The following is a 22,594-nucleotide window of genomic DNA, read 5'->3' on the forward strand; positions in this document are numbered from 1 at the left end:
CCATGTGCGCTCTCCGTGTCGCTGGGGCTCACACCAGCCTCCATGGAGCCAAAACCAGGAAGAGATTTTTATTGACTCTAGCCCTTAGTTCTCAAGCTTTTGCAAATAAACTCAAGGGAGCTTTTCATCAGGGTAGGGGACAAAAACCGACGACCTTTCCATCCACATTTGTACTGCATATCCCAGCTAGTCTTTTGATGTGAATAGATATTGGACAAGGAGAGTATTTAGGCAAATTATCTCTTTATGTACTTTGTTGGAAGAGCTTAGTGGTTGTTTCAAGAGTCAGGGCATACTGACCGCTATCATGTGAAAGTAGTATTAATGAGCTTGTTATCCTAAACTGAGTTTGTTATCCTAAACCACATCAGGTGAATGGTGTGGTAAAAAAAAGGAAAAAAACACAAATCTACAGTCAGTCATGAACCAGACATCAGAAAGGTCTGAGCTGGAGGGAACACCATGAAATCCTGACAGTGGGACAGTGAACTGGACACCATGAAGAGTCTGGGACAAAGCCTGAGACAATGCAATGTGCTTGCCCCCTGGATCTTTGGAGCTACATTGGGTCACGGTTGGACAGAGGTCATGCTTCTGCCTCAGTTTTGCAAAAACTCTGAGCCCTTCTTCATCCCATCTTGTGGGTGTTCTCCAAGGATCTGCAGTACTAGTATAGTTTATGCAAAGCTGTTTCTCTTAAATTTTTAAAGGTACGTTGCTCTTTATCAAAGAAACACAATTTATGCACCACCACTCACAAACAGTTGCTTTTCAAAAGAGGGTAAGTATTGCCAATAGCTCTTTGTAGGATAATGCATCGTTCATTGAATGTCACAAACATGATACTTTTAGCATGAAAGTGTTATTCTTGTTATAACTGATCTAACTGTAGTTGTCACCCTGGCTTCAAAGAAAACATCAAAAGAACAGCCTTAAAAATTAATTTAATATTTCACATTGTAATTCGAGCTATACCTGCGGAAGAATAGTAAGGAGTTAAGTATAAATTTAGGTGGCACAGTTTCCTCTCAGTCTGGAATGCAGGACTGTGATTCTATGTGCCCTGTGTGGGGTTGGTGAAAGGGTATATCCGTGTGGAAGTAAATGCAGCAGAGCATAAAGACACTCGGACTGGCAGTCTAGCTTAAAGCAATCCAGAAAGCAGCATGCACAAATTGACTCTGGTTCTCCTGCAGCCTGCTGTGATTGCGGAGTGTTTCAGTAAACTTGGGGGTTCAGTGTAGAGCAACGTTTTCGGAGACGGGTAGGGTGGCCTGCTGCTTCTCAGCAGGGTGTCTGTGAAGGCAGCAGCAGTTCTGTGTGCATTTCTAGGCTAACATCCAAGAAACTGCGCAAGTAAGTCAATGAAGAATTGACCCAAATTTATAGTAACAGATCATTATTTTGTATTTTTTATTAATATTTCCAGTACCTGTCTCCTCAGCATCTGTAGGAGACACCAGTTACAGAACAGGGGTCTCTAGCGTGGGTGGGTTTTGTCATCAGCTGTTTCAATGGAAGAGTGGAGAACACCTGCACAAGGAGAGGTATGAGCAGGAGGTTTTGTGGCTGGGGGGATCAGGGCCCTTTAATCTCATGTCAGAACATGCTTACTTGTGATACCCAAACTCATCCAGGACTGCGCTTTTCTGGGAGAGCAAAATCTGCCACTTTAAACTGGTAAGGGCAGAAAGGAAAAACCTGTGGCTGCATTGGGGTTGAAACAGTGGAAGGCAAGCGTGTTTGCAATGGGAAGTGTGCAGTGCAAGACCACTCTCCATTCCTCCTTCCCCTGCCCTGCTCCCTGCCCCTCCCAGCCCTGTGCCCTTGTGGGGGATGCGGGATGGGGACCCTGCCTCGGGGTACTAGTGGGAGAGGTGGGACCCACTGAATCCTGTCATACTTCAGGCAGTGACGATGGGCAGGGACTGCCTGCCTGGATCTTTTGGGATCCGCTGCTGAACAGTTTAAATCCCAAACTGCCGTCTTACTTGTGGGAGGCCTCAATAGACCTCTTTTCACAAAATAAGGAAATAAATGGGCCAGTTCCCTAAACTGAATGCATGAATCACCTATCAGAAATTTAGCAATAAGGAAGATCACTAAAACAAGTGGGGGAGGTCATCTGCCAAGATCTTAAGGATCTGGGCTTGGTTCTGTGGTTTTCAATGATTGGTTTATCAGTGATTTGGGGAAGGGGGAGGGGGAGGATAGTGATGTGGCAAAGTTTTTCTGACTGTTCCAGTATAAACTTTCATAAGAATTCCCAGGTCTTTGGTAGAGAAGAGAGGTGGTAAAAATAAAGTGTGTGACCAGACATCCTACGAGACCTGTGAGGCTGTTGCCAACAGCAGCCTGCACAGCCATCGTGTCATTGTTGTGGGCAGGTGGAAAGAGCGTTAAAAGTTGGAGGGTGCTTGGTGTGTGGTATCTGGTTGGTAGTGTTTTTCTTCCAGCTGCCTTTAATTCACATTTGCTGAGTTTTCAACACAAACAATGGAGTGAAGACGGTAGGAAAGCCACACGTGCCTGTGGGTCACAGAGGCTGGTGGGGAAGATTACCTAGTCCTTTCCACACCATTTTTCCTTGTCGGAGCTTTATGTGCAGCTTTGGTAAATGACTGCAGGCTCTGCAGGTCCTGGGGCAGAACCAAGCTGGGGCGAATCAACTTCATCAGGGAGGACTGCCCAGAGCAAACTGGGCAGGGCATTTTTGGCAGAGCTGTTGTTTGGGCAGCTCTCATCTCACCTGTACCCAACAGCGGCCCTCTCCAGCCCTGTGTCTGGGGATGGTTAGCCCCGCTTTACATCCCGTGTACATCCCTTCTTCATCTTGGGAAGAGGGCACTGGTTCCAGAGAGGTTGTCTCCTTCTGGTCTGCCCAAGAGAGCAAGCTGCCAGCCCGTGGTTTAGCAGTGCTCGGGAAAGGGAAGGGGAAGCCCGGCGCTCTGGGGCTGTCCTCTGAGTGCGCCGGGGAGGTGACAGTGCTGTTCCATGGAGGCTGTGGATGCTGGTGACATTCCTCTGCTTCCTTCCGTCTTGCCACGAGCCGTGGGAATGGTTGGACAATAGACAATAGACTGTAATACATCTGAAAAACATTTATATCATACAGATGTGTTTTGGCAAGCACTCAGTGAAAGAATTTAAGGCATTACATTATTTATCAATAGCATTAGCCTTAGGTAATGCACACAAAACCCTCATTTGTTCTTTATCTTCACATCTATACCTTGGTATACATAGTTGAAAACATTTTTCAGTGGACGGTAAGGTTAATATTTTCCAGCTAGAAAGCACCTTTTATCTCATAAGCTGCCAGCTGCATGCAAATGCCACCACTTTGGAAACAACGAGTGGCAGGTGAAAAGTGGGTTGGATCATCCCACAGAGTGCAAGAATGGGGAAGAAACATTTTTAGCCAAAGACTGTAAGGCAAAGCCCTTCTTTATGGCAAAAAGCAGCATGAGCTGTTTCACAGCTCCATAAAAGAGTTTTACAAACTAGAAAAAAATAATCTTTCACAAGGCCCAAACAGGGTAAGTAATGTGAGTGATACTCAATTGACCCTGCAAAACTAGAGGTTAAGGTTGATAATTTGTCTGCAGTTTCAGACTGCCATTGACAAATTCCTGTGCAAGATTCTATTCAGGGGAGATTGCCGTGAGTGGGTGAAAAGCCTAAGAACTTGGCCCAGAAATAGGAGGATAAACGGCAGGAGTAAATGATCGGGTTTTTATCACAGCAGTTTAGTAGCTGGATTCTCCGAGTGTTATGTAGTAGGGCTGCTGCTGAAAAATTATTTAACAATCCTTAATTACTCATTTATATTAGAAGGTTCTAAATGAATGCTGATAGTTTAAGAGAGGGCACAGGCAATAACTGAGCAGTCAGCGGAAATATTTATGCAGTGTACAGAGGTCATTCAGGAAAGTAAATGTCTCGGCATGTAAAATATTTTAATGCCATTAAATACATCGGCTGCATTTCCGCATTGTGAGTGTTTTGTTCAGTTCTAGTTAGCCTTCCCTGGACTAAAAGCAGTGAGTAAGTGTATTTTAGTTGAATGTATGAATGAAAAAGCCAGAACTGGTATCACAGAAGTAAGCAAAATTTACTGTTTCACGTGAAGTAGCACAACGGAATAAAATCAAAAGATTGAGAAATTTTAAAGCCAGTGTAGAACACACCACACTCTCTAAACATGGTCTGCTGCTCACCCACGGAGTGCTGCCTTTTATACACATCTGAAATTATGACTTTTATTCGAGCTGGTGTTAAGTACATGCAAAGAGCGAGAACGCACTCTGGTAGGGAAAATTGCTGCATTAGAGGGGAAATCTTTTGTGTTGGAGCAGTTGGGAAGACATTTCCTAAGCAAACAAGTTATCCAACAAATATGCTATGTCCTTTCCTCTTCTCTCAAACTGAGGCCACGGCGGGAGGCAGGCGAGTGCCCTGGATGGTGTGCAGGTGGGAAAGGTGTACGTCAGTGCCTGCATTCCCATATGCCCAGGGGATTTATCAGTGCAATTTGAACCTGACATTCCAGGGAGTGGAGATATTTTGAAGTGGATGCTTAAAGCATGGATTTATATCCTCTATGTATTTTCAGTCATCCATTGTCTGTTGTAATTCCCTGGGGCTGTTAATTATATATATAAATCAAACAAAGTCTATGGGAGTGCCTAATATTTAAAGTGAAAGTCTAAGGCTTCCAGCGTCTGGGGTGAATTATTCTTTTCAGGCCTAACAAAGCTGGCAGAACTTCAGTTAAGGAAAGGGCAGAACAATGATGTGTTTCAACTGTGTTTTATGTAATTTGTGCACTTTATGAAGTGCTTGTATAATAATTATTTTATCCCTGAAAACCTGATAGATATTTTTCTAATGGGTTTTGAATTAAATTTGCATTTGAATTGCATTATTTTCTTTCAACCAATAAGTTGTTGTCTCCAACTGAAATGTGGATTGAAGAATCACTTGAAACATAATACAGAAGTAGCGCTGCAGACCTCAGCAGCCTGAAAAATAATTGAAGTGAAGTAAGGAATGTTAACAAGCTCAAATGTCATCATCTTCCAAAATCTGACATTTAAGCTGATGCACATTCCCTTTCCTTCTTTATGTGGAATACACAAACACATACATTGTGGAGTAAGTAAAAGAAATGTTTGGTGGAGTTGGTTAAGAAACAGTGGACATGTTATTTTTGTATTCGCTCTTGTATAGCCACATTTGAGCCTGTTTTTAAAAAAAAATGTAGTTTGTGTAGTGTAAAGATGTTGGGGGAAGGGATAATGAGTTCCTACTGAATACTAATTGCCTACGAGTTGTTCAGGGAGACTGTATAAGAATGGAGGATTTGTTGTAAATTAGTCACTAGCTGTATTGTGCATTGCTGTGAGGTTAGACCAGAGCTGTAAGGGTGCCAGCTCTGCAAAATCCTTATGATTCACTGTCTAACTTGGTGACTGTGTGAAGGAGAAAATACTATTCAGACTAAATATTATTGGAAAGAGAGCTCCTCTAATGACAGTGTAATCTTTCTTTGTAACACTTAAGCTTTAAGCTCATTTGAGCTAGAAAGATGGGAGCAACACATTTTGAGTGGGTTATCACTGCTTTTCCAGCTGCAGCATCCCAAGGTCTGCCAAAGTTGTGAATGCTGAGAGGAGGGGTTATTGCTGTGCAGTAATACAGGATCCAGTAGATTGATTAGTGCTCTTAGCTTACTGTTAATCTTTGGCTTCTTTAATTCCAGCATTTTGCCTGTCCTTAACTTGAGAGTCCTTGTAAACCCCACTTTTAACATGGAAACAAAGCTTTGAAAAAGCTTGCAATAGTTTGTTTACTTTTGAGACCTATTTTCTTATTCCCTTACTTGGCTCCCATTGTTTTCATTTACATCAAAATGGAAAGGTGAGTTAATGATTCACTGGCACACAGTGACCTTTCAAATAGCTCTGGACCACGATGCAACAGCTCCACTCGAAGCTCTCATACTTTAACTTCCTTGCTTCTGCCTTAGTATTTGCAGCCTGATCTGTCTACATGCCTGGACGCCTGAGGAGAGCAAACATTTACAGCTTCTCCCTCCCCTGTGTTTAGTGGGCAATTTGATCCTTCTTTGTCCATTCCTTTATTTTACATCACTCTTAGACTTGACTTGCTATTGAGAACAACAAAGTGCAACTTTCAGAATCTGCGCTCTCTTTATTTAACACAAAAATGGACTCAGACTCTGATTCACCTTTTAATTACTCTTGGCCTTCCTTACCTAAAATGAGGATTCGAAGACGGGCATCCAAACCAGGTAGAAAAAGCTGTCTTCTTTTAAATGACTCTTGCTTAATAGCTCTGCCTTCTCTTCATTGTCTGGTTGTGTGCAGGTGGCTATAAACATCGTGCATGAGGTAGATTTTCTTTCTAGCAAAAGTCTACCTACCATTAGTTATATTTTTGTAGATAATGATGTTGGGATTTGTTAAGTAAGAAGAAAGTGTTTTCTCCAAGTTACGAACTGTTCTTTAAAATTGTTTTTATTTCTTTATTAGGGCTTTTTTTTTCTCCTCCGGTTGTGTAGCTCTTCTGCATGTGTTGGTCTCGCTGAGCAGCTCTGACACCCTGGGAGCTGCAAGGCACGGCAGTGGCTGCAGAAAGCTGTGCTGGTTACAGTTGTTTTCATTTAGGGAGAATTTGGTAATTCAAATATGCCTCAACAGCTAACAGGAATTTTTTTTTTTTTTTAAATGAGGTACAAAAATCTTACTAGAATGAAGAGGGAAAATCTTTTGCTGCTGTAAAAGAAAGCAAAAGGATCAGTTACTCTCTTTGGCGGCAGGGTCAGTTTCTGTCTTTGCACAGTTAGACATTGTCCTTCTTTGTGGAGCAGTCTGTGGGAGGTAAGCATTATAAATGTTGTCAGTATGATAAAGGGGGTTTTAAGGAGGTTGGAAAGCACTGACCAGCAAGTTTATGTTAGAAAGAATTATCATTGAAAGCTTCAATGTGGAAAGATAATTTTTTACTACACTTAAAAGCAAAGAAATGAAGAGAAAGAATGACAAAAAATGTAATTTGTGCTTCCTTCCATAAAATTGCTTTTTTGTGTTTCAGAAAGGGAAAAAACCAAACAAGAGAGGTAAGATCCATCAGTGTCATTAAAGTCAATGAGCCAGAAGAATCATGTTTACACAGACTGAGACTTTGACCTAGTTTTAGAGTGAAAAGTGTGTACAGAATGCACATTTTAATGTGCAGAACACTTTTTGAACTTTTTACTTTTATTCATGGGGAAATCAAATATTTCCCAAATGCACAGGAATTTCTGCAGTATGTATGGATGCACCATGCAATTTGCAAAGAAGATGAAATGGGTTGCAAGTTGCATGGTGTGTGTTCTTTCCATCTCTCATGAGGACTTGTTTTATCTGTAAATTCTGTAGCTGTGCACCCATCCGCCATGGTACTGGTACTTTACCTGTTTTAAAGTGCTGTATACAGATCTGGTGTTTGCATGTTATAGTATTGCATCTTGTTTCCCATCCCTGTTAGTAGTATGCCAACACATGTGGCTTGTACGCGCAGCTGACCATATATGTGGGGTTGTTGGAGCAAGAAGGTGCTCTTGAGTGCATGTACATGCTTTAGTGGTAAAGTCCAGGGGTTCACTTGTGCTTGGGGAATTGCATCCCTGGCTGCCCATGGGGTGGGAGAGGTGCCTCTGCCAGGGGCCAACAGGCTCTCATGATCTATGCTCGTGATCTATGGTTTTTTTTCTGGTAGTGTCCGAACATGGCCAGTTGATCCTTGCACGTGGGTGTGAGGCACGTAGCTCAGACCTGCATTTCCCTCATGCAGGAGTTCAGGTCTCAGTGAACAAGAGACCTGTAGTGCCCGTTGGGAAGTGGTTTGGGATTCGTCCTCCCCACCCTGAAGTCATTCTTGTGTACCTGCGCTGGGTGCTCCAGCTGATTTGGGCCATGAAGCGTCAGCCTCCTCCCTTCCCTTCTGGATCAGCAGGCTGTTGGTTTCCTGGTCTGGGGTTGCTCCTCCTGGGAGGCAGGGGACCCCTGCAGACCTCCGGTGGGAGAGTCTGAAGTGGAAAATCTCGCATCCCACTTTGCACCATACTCATCAGTGTTTTCAGACTTTTAAGTTCCCTATGTGCCTCAAGGTCAGCTTTTGTCCCTGCTTGGGAACCTCTCAGACTGAGTGGTGGAGCCCCTGCCCTCCCCCTGACCTCCCGGGGGCTGGCAGGAGCCAAGCCCAGCCTGCACATCTTTGGGGCCGTGCACTGCTGAGGCTGTGTGTGCGTGGCATAATTAAAGGTTAATTAGGCTCAACAGAGAATGTGAACATGACTGTGTCTTAGAGATTGGGCTGGGGAGGGGGGGTCTAAGTTTTGTTTCTTGCTGCAAGATTGCTGATATTTATTTTGTTGTTTAATGTGAAATAGCGATAAGGCACGTCTCTTCTCCTCTCCTTTTGCGCTGCATAGTCCTACCTGTTCAGGGGCAGTGACACTCAGAGCCTTTTTGGAGGCTTTAACAACCTTCAGAGGTGCTGAGAATCTCTCTGATGAGTCTGTCCCACTGTGCTGGGAGGTGGGAGTTACGTGCCCAGTCCACTCGGGCAGAGGGGAGAATTGAAACCGAGCTTCCCATATCTTGGGAAAGTACTATCTGTTGTCTAGCTGTTACATAAAATGAGACACCAACTTATTTCTCTCTGTAAATTCCTTTGTATAGTAGGTAAGGTGCCTGCTTCAGGGAGGGAGGTCAGGGCTGTGAATCCCATGTTGGAAAGGGACGCTTTCTCACATCCCACCTTTAGGTGACAAAGATCAAAGTCAACGACTGACAAGTGCCTTTGTCCTAAGTGTTTCTTAGTGGCTACTTTAGGACCACATGTTGAACATGATGGTATAATGTCTAGCATCCAGATGCCTGACCCTTTCCACGCATTATATAGGAAATGCAGTGCTTTGGTTTCTACTCTAATAATTTGTGACAACAGCACTTCAAAGCCTACCTTGCTTTACAAACTCTGTAATGCTATTCATATGTACTTGATTAATTTTGCTGTCATGAATAGTTGCGCTGTCTGAAGGAAGCACTAAGACAACTGAATTAGGGATGCAGATTCCCCACTGAAACTGGTCGTATGGTCTACATGTATGTCACTTTGGTCTGCTCCTTGCCAGGAATGCATGGACTTCTTTCTCTAAATTCAGGTGACCACTTCTGGATTTAGAGGAGTATTTCTGCAGTCCTGCATGACCCATGCACTCAGCTGTCTGCATGTTGTGATATAACCCCAGCTGGCAACTGAACGCCACCCGGCTGCTTGCTCACTCCCCCCCAGTGGGATGGGGGAGAGAATTGGAAGGGTAGAAGTGAGAAAACTCATGGGTTGAGATAAAGACAGTTTAATAAGGAAACCAAAAGCTGTACATGCAAGCAAAGCAAGGAATTCATTCCCTGCTTCCCATGGGCAGGCAGGTGCTCAGCCATCCCCAGGAAAGCAGGGCTCCATCATGCGTAATGGTGACTTGGGAAGACAAAACACCATAATTCTGAACATATCTGCCCTTCCTTCTTCTTCCCCCAGCTTTCTATGCTGAGCATGACATCCTATGGTATGGAATATCCCTTGGGTCAGTTGGGGTTGGCTGTGTCCCCTCCCAGCTTCTTGTGCCCCCCAGCCTCCTCGCTGGTGGGGGGGGGTGAGAGGCAGAAAAGGCCTTGACTCTGTGTAAGCCCTGCTCAGCAGTAACAAAAACATCCCTGTGTTATCAACACTGTTTTCATCATAAATCCAAAACACAGCCCCATACTAGCTACTATGAAGAAAATTAGTTCTATCCCAGCCAAAACCAGCACACTGCATTTTTCGCTGACTTCATAGCTCTTTTACTTCCAGATATACATTAACCCCTGCTCAGATTGCTGTGGGTAAATGTGATGAGCTGCCTGAAAGCTATTCATTGTATCTGGAGAGGGGAATTTGTAATTTCTTTCCTGGCTCTTAGCTTGGTCATGTTGATGTATTTCACTCTTTTGCTGTGTGTTCTCTCATAGAATGATTTGATTTTTGTGGAAAAACAGTCAGTGTTATGTTCTTTCCATTTTCCGACACAGGTCATTCGAGGCTGTACATTTTCTTACGCCAGCTTAAAGCATGTTTTGAATTACTGCTATGATGATAATTTTTTGAAAGTTGAAGTATTTTTATAAGCTTTTGTGCCTGGTAAAATGTGCAGCTTTTGCTGTATAACTTCGATGACAACACGGCAGAAGATGTAGAGAACTTGTGCTTAGTTATTCATTGGTCAAGGCCTTTTCTTTTATCCAGGTTTGGAGATTATGCTTCCCAGCACTGTGGCTTTTGTTCACCTACACCTAAATAACACAATAACACATATGTCTTTCTCGACTGTTTACCAGGCAGGTGGCAGACAGCCACAGGCTCTGCTAGGGGAGACATGCCTTTGTTTTATTCTTTTTCTGTGGCTATGGCACAAGTATACAGCCAGAGAGTGTTCAGCTCTGGCAGGAGGATCAGCTTGGTGAAGTGTGCTTGCTGGGGTGTTCAGTACCAGGGCAACTCAGCTGTGTTGTATTAGGGTCATTTTTGCCTTAGTAAGCATCTTGAAGTCCAGCACCAACAGCTGTCAGAGCTAAAACTCTGATACACCCTCACTCTCACAAAGAAGTGCCAGTTTGCCTTGGCAATCTTATCTGTCTTTCCATATGCTGTGCTGAAGTTTTGCGTCTGCAGTGAGAGTAAGCATTTTGAATGGATAGGGGAGATTTTTGAGGCATTTTGTCTGAAAATGCATTTTGTTGATATTCCTCATCTTTCAGGCAAGGACAGCCTTGCTGTATATTGCTACTGGTACCCAGCACAGCGAGCTATTGCCTGCTGCCATGTTAACCTGCAGGAAGGTCTGCTGATGGTCCCCATAAGACCAAGATGACTTGGAGCCAGCGAGGCAAGCTGGAGGCAATTAGTAGGGCTGTAGGAATGCAGTATGTGATGCAGGTGTTTGCGACAGTTTTGTCACTTTTTAAACTGCATGGACCTGTCCAGTGGAAATAAGTTACTAGCACAGTCAATGTGTAATTAATAACGCTCTCCCCTGCATTCAGCAAAGTCTTGAAATTCTTCTCTTGTTACAAAGTTAGTTTGATGTAGTTGTCCCTTCACATGTGTTTGAAATTGAGGGGTGGAGTGGGATTAGGGAGGTACATATTGCAACACAAAGCCTAAAATAACCTGCTACCTTTTGTCTGTTCATTTAAAACCCTGACAATTATTTATTTAGACATCTCACCTTTAAAAACAAGCTGACTGGAGCATTGCCAGAAAAATACATGGCATCTAGCAGTGGTAATCAGTAATGATTTACCCATGGAAAGTACTGCAGATAACCTGTTCTGATATATCATGTTGTATTTGCAGCAGCTTTTTTCAGAAGTTGTTACTTAGGTTCTTATTCTCTTACAGAATTTTAAAATAATGTAAAATGTGGTGTTAGAAGTTGCTATATAAATAAAAATTTGAAGTAATAGGGGGATTTTGTTGTTTCTGGCTCAGGATGTGTAATTCATAGCGCAGTCCTTTAGCTGTCTATAGAGACCTCAGCAGTGGGGACTGTTGCTGAAGTCAAGAAACTGTCTCCAAAGACTCGAGTTTATGCTGTGATTCAGGAATCCCTAACGCCTGGGTTGGTTTTTAGGGGTGTGTATGAAATGAACCTTTGCAGCCTAGTGCTGGAGCTAAATGCCACCCTTGCCAGTTGTACCCAGTGGGTTTACATACAAGAGGGAGCATGTGCTGGGGAAGGTACTAAGTGAACAAGAAGCAATGGAGAGCCTGACGTTTCTTGTCTTCCTGGCTGTTGGTTTAAGACCAGCCCTTGGAAAGCTTTACTTGCCACAGGAAACTACTGCCAGTTTTGCCAAATCACATTTCCGTATGATTTTAGCTGCCAAAGTCTGATGAACTGCTGTAGAAAACAATGCTTTTATACTATTTATAAACAAAGGCTTTGGGATCTTGGCAGACATAAGGAAACAGTTTGTAACTTTAGCTATTCTTGAGATGGCAGTCGCTGAAATAATGTTAAAATTCGTGCAGGAGGGAGAAGCAAAATAAGAAGCGTAAGGGTGTTTTAATGGTATGAGATCCCACAAGGACTGCCAGGACTAGAAACCAAGTAATTAATAGTGTGCCATTTCTAAATGGGAATTTCCAGTTTTCTCTAAGTATAGAGCTTAGTCTTCTTGAGCCTTATGAGATAGCATCTTAAAACTAAATAAAAGCTCTGGTGTAGCCTTGCCATTTTGGCAGTGGTCCGTGACTTTTTTTTTTTTTCCCCAGAGGAATAAATGCCTGAGACCTTGACAAGTGTAGTTTCTAATCCAGTGTCATTTCTTCATTATAACTTTTCTTGCAATCTGATGGCCATTGGCATCTTGGATGGGGCTTTGAGCAACCTGATCTAGTGAAAGATATCCCTGCCCATGCCAGAGGGGGGTTGGACTAGATGATCTTTAAAGTTCCCCTCCAACCCAAACTGTGCTATATGATTCTGTGATCTTTCAAAAGCAGTTATATTGCTTTAGGTATATAGCCTGGGGAAAGTCTTCAGAGGTACCTTTACCTTCCCACCTTTACAGAAAATAAATTTCTTATACAGACTAAGAAGGATTTTTTGCATAATTTTCAGTAACAGCCAAAGTGGGATGAAGTTTGTCGAGAGTTTTGATTTCAGATATTTTGCTGGCTATGATACTTTCTCTATCACATCATTCTTGTGCTAATCTATCTCAGCTCACTTCCAATGGGAATGCTTGACTTACAGCATCTTAAAATAAGGAAAATTACTGTACAGTTGTGATTTTTTTTTAGCCTGTTTTCACACTGTTTAGGACAAGACTGGTTTCCATTTTGACAAATTTTGCTCCTTTTACAATCAGAAGATAATATGACGCCTTGACTAGTAGCTCAGCTGCTGAATTTGTGTATGCTCTTCATACTTATAAGCAGTTTTAAGAGAAGTGGGCCTGCAGGACAGACTGACAGTGTTTCTGTAGCACTTGATTAGGTTTTCTGCTGCTCAAAGCCATGAAATAAAGAGTGAGCCCATGTAGCTTTTTATAATATTTGCAGTCATGAACACACTATTGAAAACTAAACTCTGAACTTCTGTTAATGATTTCTGGTGAAACTGATGATTTCTTATTTCAGTACCTGAAGCAGATCAGATGCAGTCTTCACCCCAAATATCTTGTTCATGGGTCAAATATTGATTGATTGCTGTCACCCTGTAAAGGCACTATCAGTGCTATTTTATTTATATCCCTCTTAAAATTTTGTTGCTGTTTTTTATTTTAAGAACAGTGATCTGCTTTATTGGTTTAAGGTTAGTGTTTATGGTGCTCCCAGTAGGTAGAGTGCTTTAGGATAGTCATTATTTGACTGCCATTGAACAGTACTCTGTTCATATAATGTATCAGATGTTAGGTACTTAATGTATAGGCCAGGATCGTGCATATGTCATCCCAGCCCACAAATCTTGTCCTCTGTACTTCTGCAACCACAGATCTCTACAAAGTTCTAGCTTAGGTAGAGAACAGAAGATTTTGCTAATCAAGATACAGGAACACTTATTTTTAAGAGATATGAATGATTCTGTGGTACCTTTTAGAGTTTTGTCAAATGTAGGCTTCTTGGAACATAAAACAAGTATTAGGCAATTACAAAATGGGCAGATTTTTGAGTGGCCACACAAGTATTACACAAATTGTAGTCCTAAGATTTGGTGCTTAATGTTTAACTTTGCCATTTTTATGACAGCGTATATACATGAGAACAAAACAGTTTGACATTTAATGGCATATTTTCCAAAACTTCTTTTTTACAGAGCAGAGACACTCTACTCTTGATGTTCTCAGGAAACTGAAGGCTCCACCTACTTTCTTTGCCGCAACCAGACTTTCTGCCATGCTGAGTGGAAGTGATGAAGTATATGCAAACTGCATGGTAGTAGACCAAGTAAGCTTATGTTTCAACTTTTGACGAATTTTTCATTGTCTTCTGTTACAGTACCTTATTTGTGTGATAGGATCTTCCAGGATCTTCCATGTCTGTCAGCAGTGTTGTGTGGCCAATTAGTAAAGCTCTAAATTAAAAACAGTAATACCTTACTCTTCTCAGCTGTATTTTGTAACCACTTATGAGGTCCCTTTTAACAGATTCAGCTGGTGTTAGGAATTACTCTTCTTAGCCTGTAGGGGGAGCTCCAAGGTAGCTCTTACTGTCTCTTCTGCGTGTTTACGAGCTGGATGCTATTTGCTTCTTTCTAAGAAACATTTACACAATGTAGCTTGCTCGTGCGCACTTCAGATTTTCTGAATTCTATGTATATTCTCAAAAGAGCTGAATTTGCTGGTGCTGGCTGGTTTTGGAAGTTAATTATAAGCTCATAGCTCAGCTTTTATAGGCTCAACAAAAGTGAGATATTGCTGAAAAGATGAAGTTGGTGTCCTAAAACTGGCACAGAACATTCTGATACTGGAGATCTGGACTTAGTACTCATGTTTCTGATTTATTTGTCACCGGCACTGGAGATAAGCCAGAGTGTCCAGACTAAATTATATTTTACATCACCATGTTGCACCTCCCCCACAGTGACACTCAGATTAGTAACTTGGGCAGGGGGGACTAGTCCAATTCTTGTGTATAGCTGTTGTGTGTAGTTAAACAGCTGCCAAATTCTGGTGGCTTGTAGCTATGTTTCAGTGACGGTTGAAGCGATTTATTTATTTGTAACCTGCTATGGGCTCTCCTTGGGGTCAAAGTTGGAATATAGGAGTAAGAAATTATCAGATCATAATGTTAGAAGAAGGCTGAGATTTTACAAGTGTGATTTCAACTGCCCTCTTTTTTTTTGTTTGTTTGGATTTTTTTGTTTTCATTCCCTGAAACATTTCAGCCACTGCATTCACTGCAGATCTGGTTCGTTGTGACAGCTGAGATGGAAGTTTCAGTCAGAGGCCAGCATGTTCAAAATAAACCTAAGGTTACTGAAAGATGCATGAAATAATGACCTAGGAGCGAGCAACTGGCAGGGGACTGTGTCGGCAATCTGCGAGCCCTTGATTTTCACAATATCCCTGTTGAAAGGACAGAGCTGCAGAAGTGCAGCTCTGTTACAGATGCAGATGTTACCTGAGCGTAGTGCTGGGGGTGTGTGTCCTTCAGCTTGGATTACTAACTTTTGCTCAATACGTAGCCACATTCAACTTTGTTAAATTGCAGATTGGGGCCAAATTCTCCCGTAAGCACCAGGCAGCAGGAGCTGGAGCAGCTGCTGGAGGAGGTCCCTCTGGTGCAGAGGGGAAATGCTGCCCAGGCAGGAATAAATTTGAAGGGAGGAACAGCTGCATAAGACCTGGGAGAAGCATTTTACCTTTGTGCATTTTGTCTGCAGAACACAACAGGACTTCCAGACTTGCATGGGCTGTATCTTTGAATGCAAATATGGGCTGCTGTAAAAATGCCAGCAGTTCTTTCTGTCTTTTACTAAGAGAAACATCATTATGATGGGGATGAAAACACATCTCAAATGGGGCCGGAGAGGAGGAAGTCAGCAGTCTGAAAGACCAGGGCTTTGGGAGGCACTTGCAGTCCTTCCTTTTTTCTTGCTTTTATGCAAGTGCTCTTTGGAGGTTGAGTGTTTTCACTGACCATGTGACTTTTCAGTATTATTCAGCATCTAAATAGATGACAGAGCATCTAACTAAAAGACTAACAGTTAACCGTATTTTAGTATCTTCTGCAGAGTTGCAGGAGAATTCAACCTCAGTTGCACAAAAAATTATTTGTTACCAGGGTCTAAATCCTGATCCCTGTACCTGAGAAAACATAATTCCCAACTCCATTCCTCTCTTTGTGCAAGAGAAGGGGTGCTTCATGGCCATAATTGCTTAATGGCAAAAAATAAAAATTCCTTTCCTTTCCTCTCTCAGAGAACCTCTCTTCCAGGTCATGTATGTTTATCTCAGAGATTAGGAAATTAAAAGTGCAGGACGTGTAAGCTGATTTTTCCAAATTAAATTGCATGGTGTTCGAATTCTTCTCCATATGACTCCCACACTAATGTATTACACATATTTTTTGCTTGACTCAAGGATATTTTTTTTAAAAAGCTACATTTAACAAAAGGTATAAACATGAGTGAGAAAACCATTAGATTTGCAAATACCAATTCATTGCTACTCTAATTATGGAAAAAAGCAACGCAAGCTCTAGAATTTCTTAGCCATATAACTTGCCTTCAATTCATGTGCTGTAAAAAGTAATGGGGCGAGGAAATATATAACCATAAATAAAATGGCAAACTAATCTGGTCCTTCTTCCCTGACAATGCATCTTCTTTCTGCCTCTTAACAGCATTCATTTTTGCTCTGCAGGCTGGAGATTTAAAAACTAACTATGTGCATGGCGATGGTGGCAACAGTGAAACAAGTCTGAATCCCACCAACACAATCCCGATGGCTAAGAGCTCTTCATCGCCTTCCCTTGAGGAGAATGACCAATATATGTATGTTCCAAATGAAGGAAATCAAAGGCCAGTGAAAAATGGAGAAAATGCAGATTTAATACATACAGTTACACCTTCTGATCCATATGGAGCAGATTCATACCTTCCATTCAAGACCCATGCATTTATTAAGGATCGGGGCCAACTTTATGCTGACATGAAAAAAAGAAGGTATGCAATTGACGTGATATGGCCAGAATGAGGATTATTTATGATAACCTTTTATTTCAAAAGATGAAACAGAATCTGGAGTAATAAATATTACTACTGAGGTAAAGCCACTGTTTTCAATTACTGACATTTAAATTGTCTTAATGATCTGTTTTCATAAAATAGTTACGAAGACATTTTTAACAAATAGAAGGTATCCTTTAAGTAAATTAATTTTTAATGCAAATTTATACTTTTATACCTTTTTTCCTTGTATGTGTTCTTTAAAAAAAAAAAAAAAAGAATCAGCTGTTCACCGTTAGATTTTCCATTGTGGTGTTTTTGTCAGAAACCAGAATTTTCACTCTAGTTTTCCTCAGTTATATTTTCCTTTAAGAAAATAGTCCAAAATCTTTTGAACTTTCTGGGGACCTTTCCATTCTTTGCACTGGCCTGTAGAAGAACCAACTTATTCCTGATTGCATGTATTTTTTTACCTCAAAAGACAATGCAGAGTACAGCTCACGTTTCTGATAGGTTCAGACTGTTTCCTGCTCTTTTGCTGGTACACGAGGTTTGCTGCCAGCAGAGTGAGTTGTGTGAGACCCCTCCTCCAGATGGCTCTAGGTTATGCTGGGTAGTGGTTGGCTTCAGGAAGTCAGAGAGCTTTCAAGATTAAACTGTAATTTTTGTTTTTAACATTTAGTAAATTTCCTTGATGAAAAGGCTTTATTGCTTCTCTGGATAGGAGAGACATGAAATCAGTTCCTTCTTGTACAGGAGGAAATCTGAATTTGTCTCCCACCTTTCACGAGTGTTTGGGCTGGTTGGAGGTAGGGCATCAGGTCTATGTAAAAACAGTAAGGAAGCAGTAATGTCTGTCCGTTGTTGATTGAAGTGGGCAATAACATTTCCTCTACCTTAATTTTGAGTTTCATTTGCAACTATAAAGTCCCATTAGGAGGAATGTTTTACCACGGATAAGACAATGAATGTCAGACTAAGAGTTGTTTGTTCCCAAACCTTTTATTTTTGCTAGCTATGGGGATATTGTGTAGATTACTATAAATAATCTTCTTCTGCCTCTCTGCCATAAACATTTCTCTCCTATCCATTTTTAAATATTCCCACCTTTTTTAAGACCTAGGTCAGGTACCTCTATATGAGTTTTAAGTGCATATATGATTTTTCAGAGAGATATGATTGACCTTAATATGCCAACTGTAAGTGATCTAAACATTACGTATAAAATAAGACTATCAGTGTGTAATTCCATCGGCACCTTCCCTGAAGTATCTGAGGTGATGTGGCAAGTTACTTAGCAGATCTTTAAAACAGCTTTTTATGTCAGAAAAATTCCCTGCGTAAGTTACCCCCAGTAAGACATGTATGCTTGCCTGTTGACATAGACACATATTGGTTTTCCAGTTTTAAAATGTGACAGTAACTGATAATGCAGTTAAATAACTCGTTTCTGAGACATTACATGGGCTATTACTAGGAAACATTGCGAAAGGTAGTCACCAGAAGTGTAATAAGGAAGTAGTTTTGGACAGTATCAATAGATTTGCCCTTCAACAAAGTGAATTGTAGTGGTGTGTGAAGGAATTGTTGTGCTATTATTCCTGGTAGGAACTCTGGCTATTTAGAAATACCACACATATTTAAAGTTTTATGTTGTAAGGCTGGAATGTTATTGCAAGCAGTCAGCCGTTCCTTCCAGTCACTCTTGATGAAGAGACCATGAACTTGCTCATGCAACTAACAGGACCCATCCTGGGAAACCCTGGTACTGCTGAGAAACCTTACTGCACTCTCCTGCTCAAGGACCCTCGTCGATCAAATAGCCTCTAGGTGTTTGAAGTATTGATTTAGCCAGAGATTTTTCTGTCTGCTTATAGTTCTATATGTTTTTAAGTTTACAACTTTTGAAGTGAATCTCATAAACTGCCTCAGACCCTCCATCATCTCTCGTTATTTTTCTCTTCCATCCTCTGTCAAGTCACAGATATAGAGAAAAAGATATCTGTGAATAGACACAGAATATCTTTGAAATGCACACATCCACACAATAGCCATATACGCCCACTTATCTTAATACTGAAATCTGAGCTAGTTGTCTCAGATCTCCTTATCATCTATATAGAGAAGAAGGTACATGGGGTGGAAAAAACCATCTCATTTTAAGGGAGATGCTGAACATGGGTCTGAAAATCTTCCTCCATAGGTGGCTGAGCATGCTGGGAGTCTGCATGATCGTGGGCAGTGCAAACATCTGTACTGCAGATCCACAAGGTTGGGTCAGACATAACTGAGTACCTTGACCAGGTGACGGCAGACCTGAGAGGGGACTCAGCGCGTGACTTACCTGACGTGATCAAGGTGTTTGGGGTTGTCATTGATCAGAGTATACAGCAGTATGTTTGCTTGTTGCATTAAGGTTGAGATGGATTGTTACTAGAATTCATGGGAATTAAAACTCTGTTGTCTGCTTCAGTTCAAGTCTCGATGACCTTGAAGTGGATGGTGGAAGTGGAGGTGTTTCGGACAGATCCCACGTTCACTACCCTCCCCTCGGCTCTTCAGAGGCCATGGCTTGTAGCAGAGATGGATTAGACTTGTCTACCAGTCTGCAGCCCAAGGTATTTGATACTATCTTGGTTTGCATTGTTTTCCTATTATGTAAATCACTGAAAACATGTGAGAAGCATCTGAATCTGAAGGGGAAAAGTGAGTTCCCTGTTGGCAGTGCTAGTCCCTCCGGAGAGCAGCACACACAGGGTTGTGGAGCTGGAGCTCTCTGGTTGTGGCTGGGCTCAGCAGCAGCCATGGGAAGGGTTCATCAGAGATTCACTTCAGCTTTGGAAAAAACGATCATTTATCAGAAGCATTTCAAAGGAAATATCTCAGGTTCAGTGAATCAGCATTTTCTAACCAAAATATATTTAGTGAGGAAATGTTTAACCAGCTGTAGTTAATGTGGAAGGGTAACAGTTTTGTAAAGCATAAAGCCAGCCTGCTGCCTGTTTTAAAACAATTGCTAGACCAGTGCAAATCTCTTCTCTTCATTATGATTTTCTAAAGTATCCTGACTACATTCATTTTCGTTAGACCATGGTGCCATTTCTGAGATCTTCAGACACATATGTAGAGTTATTTTTTGTTTGTAGGGATTCTTTATGTTTTTATTAGACTTCTTGCCACTGTAAAGCTTCATCTGACCTTCAGCAAATGATTACATAAAGGGAAAAAAAGAGTTCAGTACATACACTGAATTCTGTTGGGCCTACTGTCCTGGTTTTGGCTGGGACAGAGTTAATTTTCTTCCTAGTAGCTGGCATAGTGCTGTGTTTTGGATTTAGTGTGAGAATAATGCTGATAACACACTGGTGGTTTAGTTGTTGCTGAGCAGTGCTTACAGCAGTCAAGGACTTTTCAGCTTCCCCTGCTCTGCCAGGGACAAAAGAAACTGGGAGGGAGCACAGCCAGGACAGCTGACCCCAACTGGCCAGGGGGCTATTCCAGACCATAGGACATCATGCTCAGTATAGAAACTGGGGGCAGTTGGCTGGAGAGCAGCAATCACTGCTCGGGGATGGGACTGGGTAACAGGTGGGTGAGCAATTGCATCGTGCATTGCTTGTTTTGTGTATTCTTTTCTCATTCATATTATTTTCTCTTCCTCTGCTGTGCTGTTAAACTGTCTTTATATCAACCCATGGGTTTTACTGTTTTTTCCACTTTTAAAAACAATAAGGTAAGCAGTTTAGGAGTAGGTTCTGTTGAAATACAAATGATGTATCAAAAATCAGGGGGTTTCCTTCCAAGCCTTGTCATTGACATATTTGGGGATCAGAAAATCTTTTCATGTGCAATTAAAAAAGTGCAGAGAGAAAAAGAAAGAGGCTAACTTCCTTCTTTGGAAACTCTGACATCAGTAATTACCAAGGCAGGACATTAGTCTACATGAAATGTTCCTAAGTATTAAAGTACTAAGATTAATAGCTCCCTTGGTAAAAGAAGATAGCTTGATCATCAGATATAATGGCCAACAACACTGTTTGGATGGCACTTGCCACCAAACTGGAAAAGAATGTAAGCTTTCTTGTAGTCTAACTTGTAACCACAAATTATTTCCTGTAATACACAAAAATTTATCATGGTGGAAGTATGACAAACTTCCTAAGAATTCAAATGAAGTCATCAAAAATTGTACTTCAACTTAAAGCTTTAATGAAGCTAAGAAAACATATGCATGTGATCAGCCATCTTTCAGAAATTCTGTCACTGATGTATTTTGCTTCCGTTGGTGATAATTTCACAATGACACAAGTTTTAATTTGCTGCAATTTCTTGTAGGAATGCACAGTGTCTGGGATTCGGTCGCGCTCCTATTCCTGCTCCTCACCCAAAGGTTTATTGGGAAGACCTCGCATTCCTCGGGATTTTATCATTGGGGATTTGAATGAAGGTCAGTGCTCTGGTTTTGCAGCTGCGGAGCCTCATCCCATGCCTTCCTGCTTCTGGCCCAGTGCCAATGGCTTTAAGTCCAGCCTGTCCTGCACACAGACCTTGCCAATGTGCGTGAAAGCAGGGCTCGGTTGCCTTCGGGTACCCCTACCATCATCCCTCACTCTTCTCCCGTCTACTGCCCTGTCATGCCCTCCTCTGATACAGCAGCTGATCCTTGGGAGGGACTGGGAGGATATTAGTCAGAAAAAGTAATGCAGGCAAGGGCAGTCACCTTCTGTTTGGCAGATCCTTACCCCAGCTGGGCAGAGACCATGAGGAAGCTCAGGATGACACAGAAGAGGTGTCAACAGGGGCAGATGGCCCCAGCTTCCTGTAGGTCATGGGGCGTCTCTGAAACATGGATGGGCTGTTGTCATCTCCATAGGCTAGGGAGCAAAACCCATCCTCTCCATCAAGTAGAGTCAAGAGATGTCTCTGCAAGAAGCTTGTAGCTTTTTACAAATTGTTTATAACATGCTTTATTTCTAGACACATAGTTTCGTGTTTAGAAGACAGCCCACACTTTTCACAATAAGGGTATGGCTCTTATCTGAAAACCATGCAAAGCATGAAACAGATAGACTGTGCTTTTCATATAGACCACATCACTTACAAAACACTTGTGTTTCAAGAGGCTTGGCCTCTGTCCCTACAACCCCATCCATTGCCATACATACAGCTTGTCCCTCCCTCCAGTATACCTTTAGCTTCCCACTAGTCCTGAGCAAGAGGCAGAACATGTGAGTTACAGTGAACCAGATGGGATGCACACCCAGAGAAGCTGTGGATGCTCCATCATTGGAAGTGTTCAAGCTCAGGTTGGATGGGGCTTTGAGCAACCTGACCTGGTGAAAGGTGTCCCTGACCGTGGCAGGGGCATTGGATGAGGTGATCTTTGAAGGTCCCCTCCGACCCAAACTATTCTGTCATTCTATGACACTGAATGTGAAAACACACAAAAGTTGTGGAAATGTTACGATTAGCTTTGAAACCAGTTAACAAATTCAAAAGCTGCTGGGAAGGTGAGGTGGAGAAAGCTGATGGGCAGACTGACAGTGACCACAGACATCTTTTTTTCCTTAAGAAACTGAGTTAAGCAGCGCAGCAAATAAGTTGTTTGTGGTTGTCCAAATTCGCTGCAAGATTTCATGTCCCCTTGTAAGGAGGGGTATGTACTGCAGCCTGCAGCACACAGCCGCATTGTATTTTCCCCCATCGCTTAATGTATTTGTAACCATTTGTATCTAGCAGATTAGGTGAGAAGTCTTTGGCGAAACAAGGCAGAAGAAAAAGGGGGAAAAATGTCATGGAAGT

At 42.0% G+C, this 22,594-nt stretch overlaps 1 protein-coding gene across 1 annotated transcript in view; it reads left to right on the plus strand.

Moving 5' to 3' along the window:
• Positions 1 to 22,594, plus strand: part of ARHGEF28 (Rho guanine nucleotide exchange factor 28) — a gene marked incomplete at its 5' end in the record, with an annotated part of 91,902 nt that overhangs the window by 32,357 nt on the left and 36,951 nt on the right. The window contains 4 exon segments of the mRNA XM_035892780.1: positions 13,937 to 14,067; positions 16,488 to 16,789; positions 19,266 to 19,410; positions 21,128 to 21,239. Of these exon segments, the coding sequence (XP_035748673.1) occupies positions 13,937 to 14,067; positions 16,488 to 16,789; positions 19,266 to 19,410; positions 21,128 to 21,239 (690 nt within the window).

This window comes from Egretta garzetta, unplaced genomic scaffold, assembly GCF_000687185.1.
Source record: "Egretta garzetta isolate BGI_Z169 unplaced genomic scaffold, ASM68718v1 scaffold424, whole genome shotgun sequence".
Classification (NCBI taxonomy): Eukaryota; Metazoa; Chordata; class Aves; order Pelecaniformes; family Ardeidae; genus Egretta; species Egretta garzetta.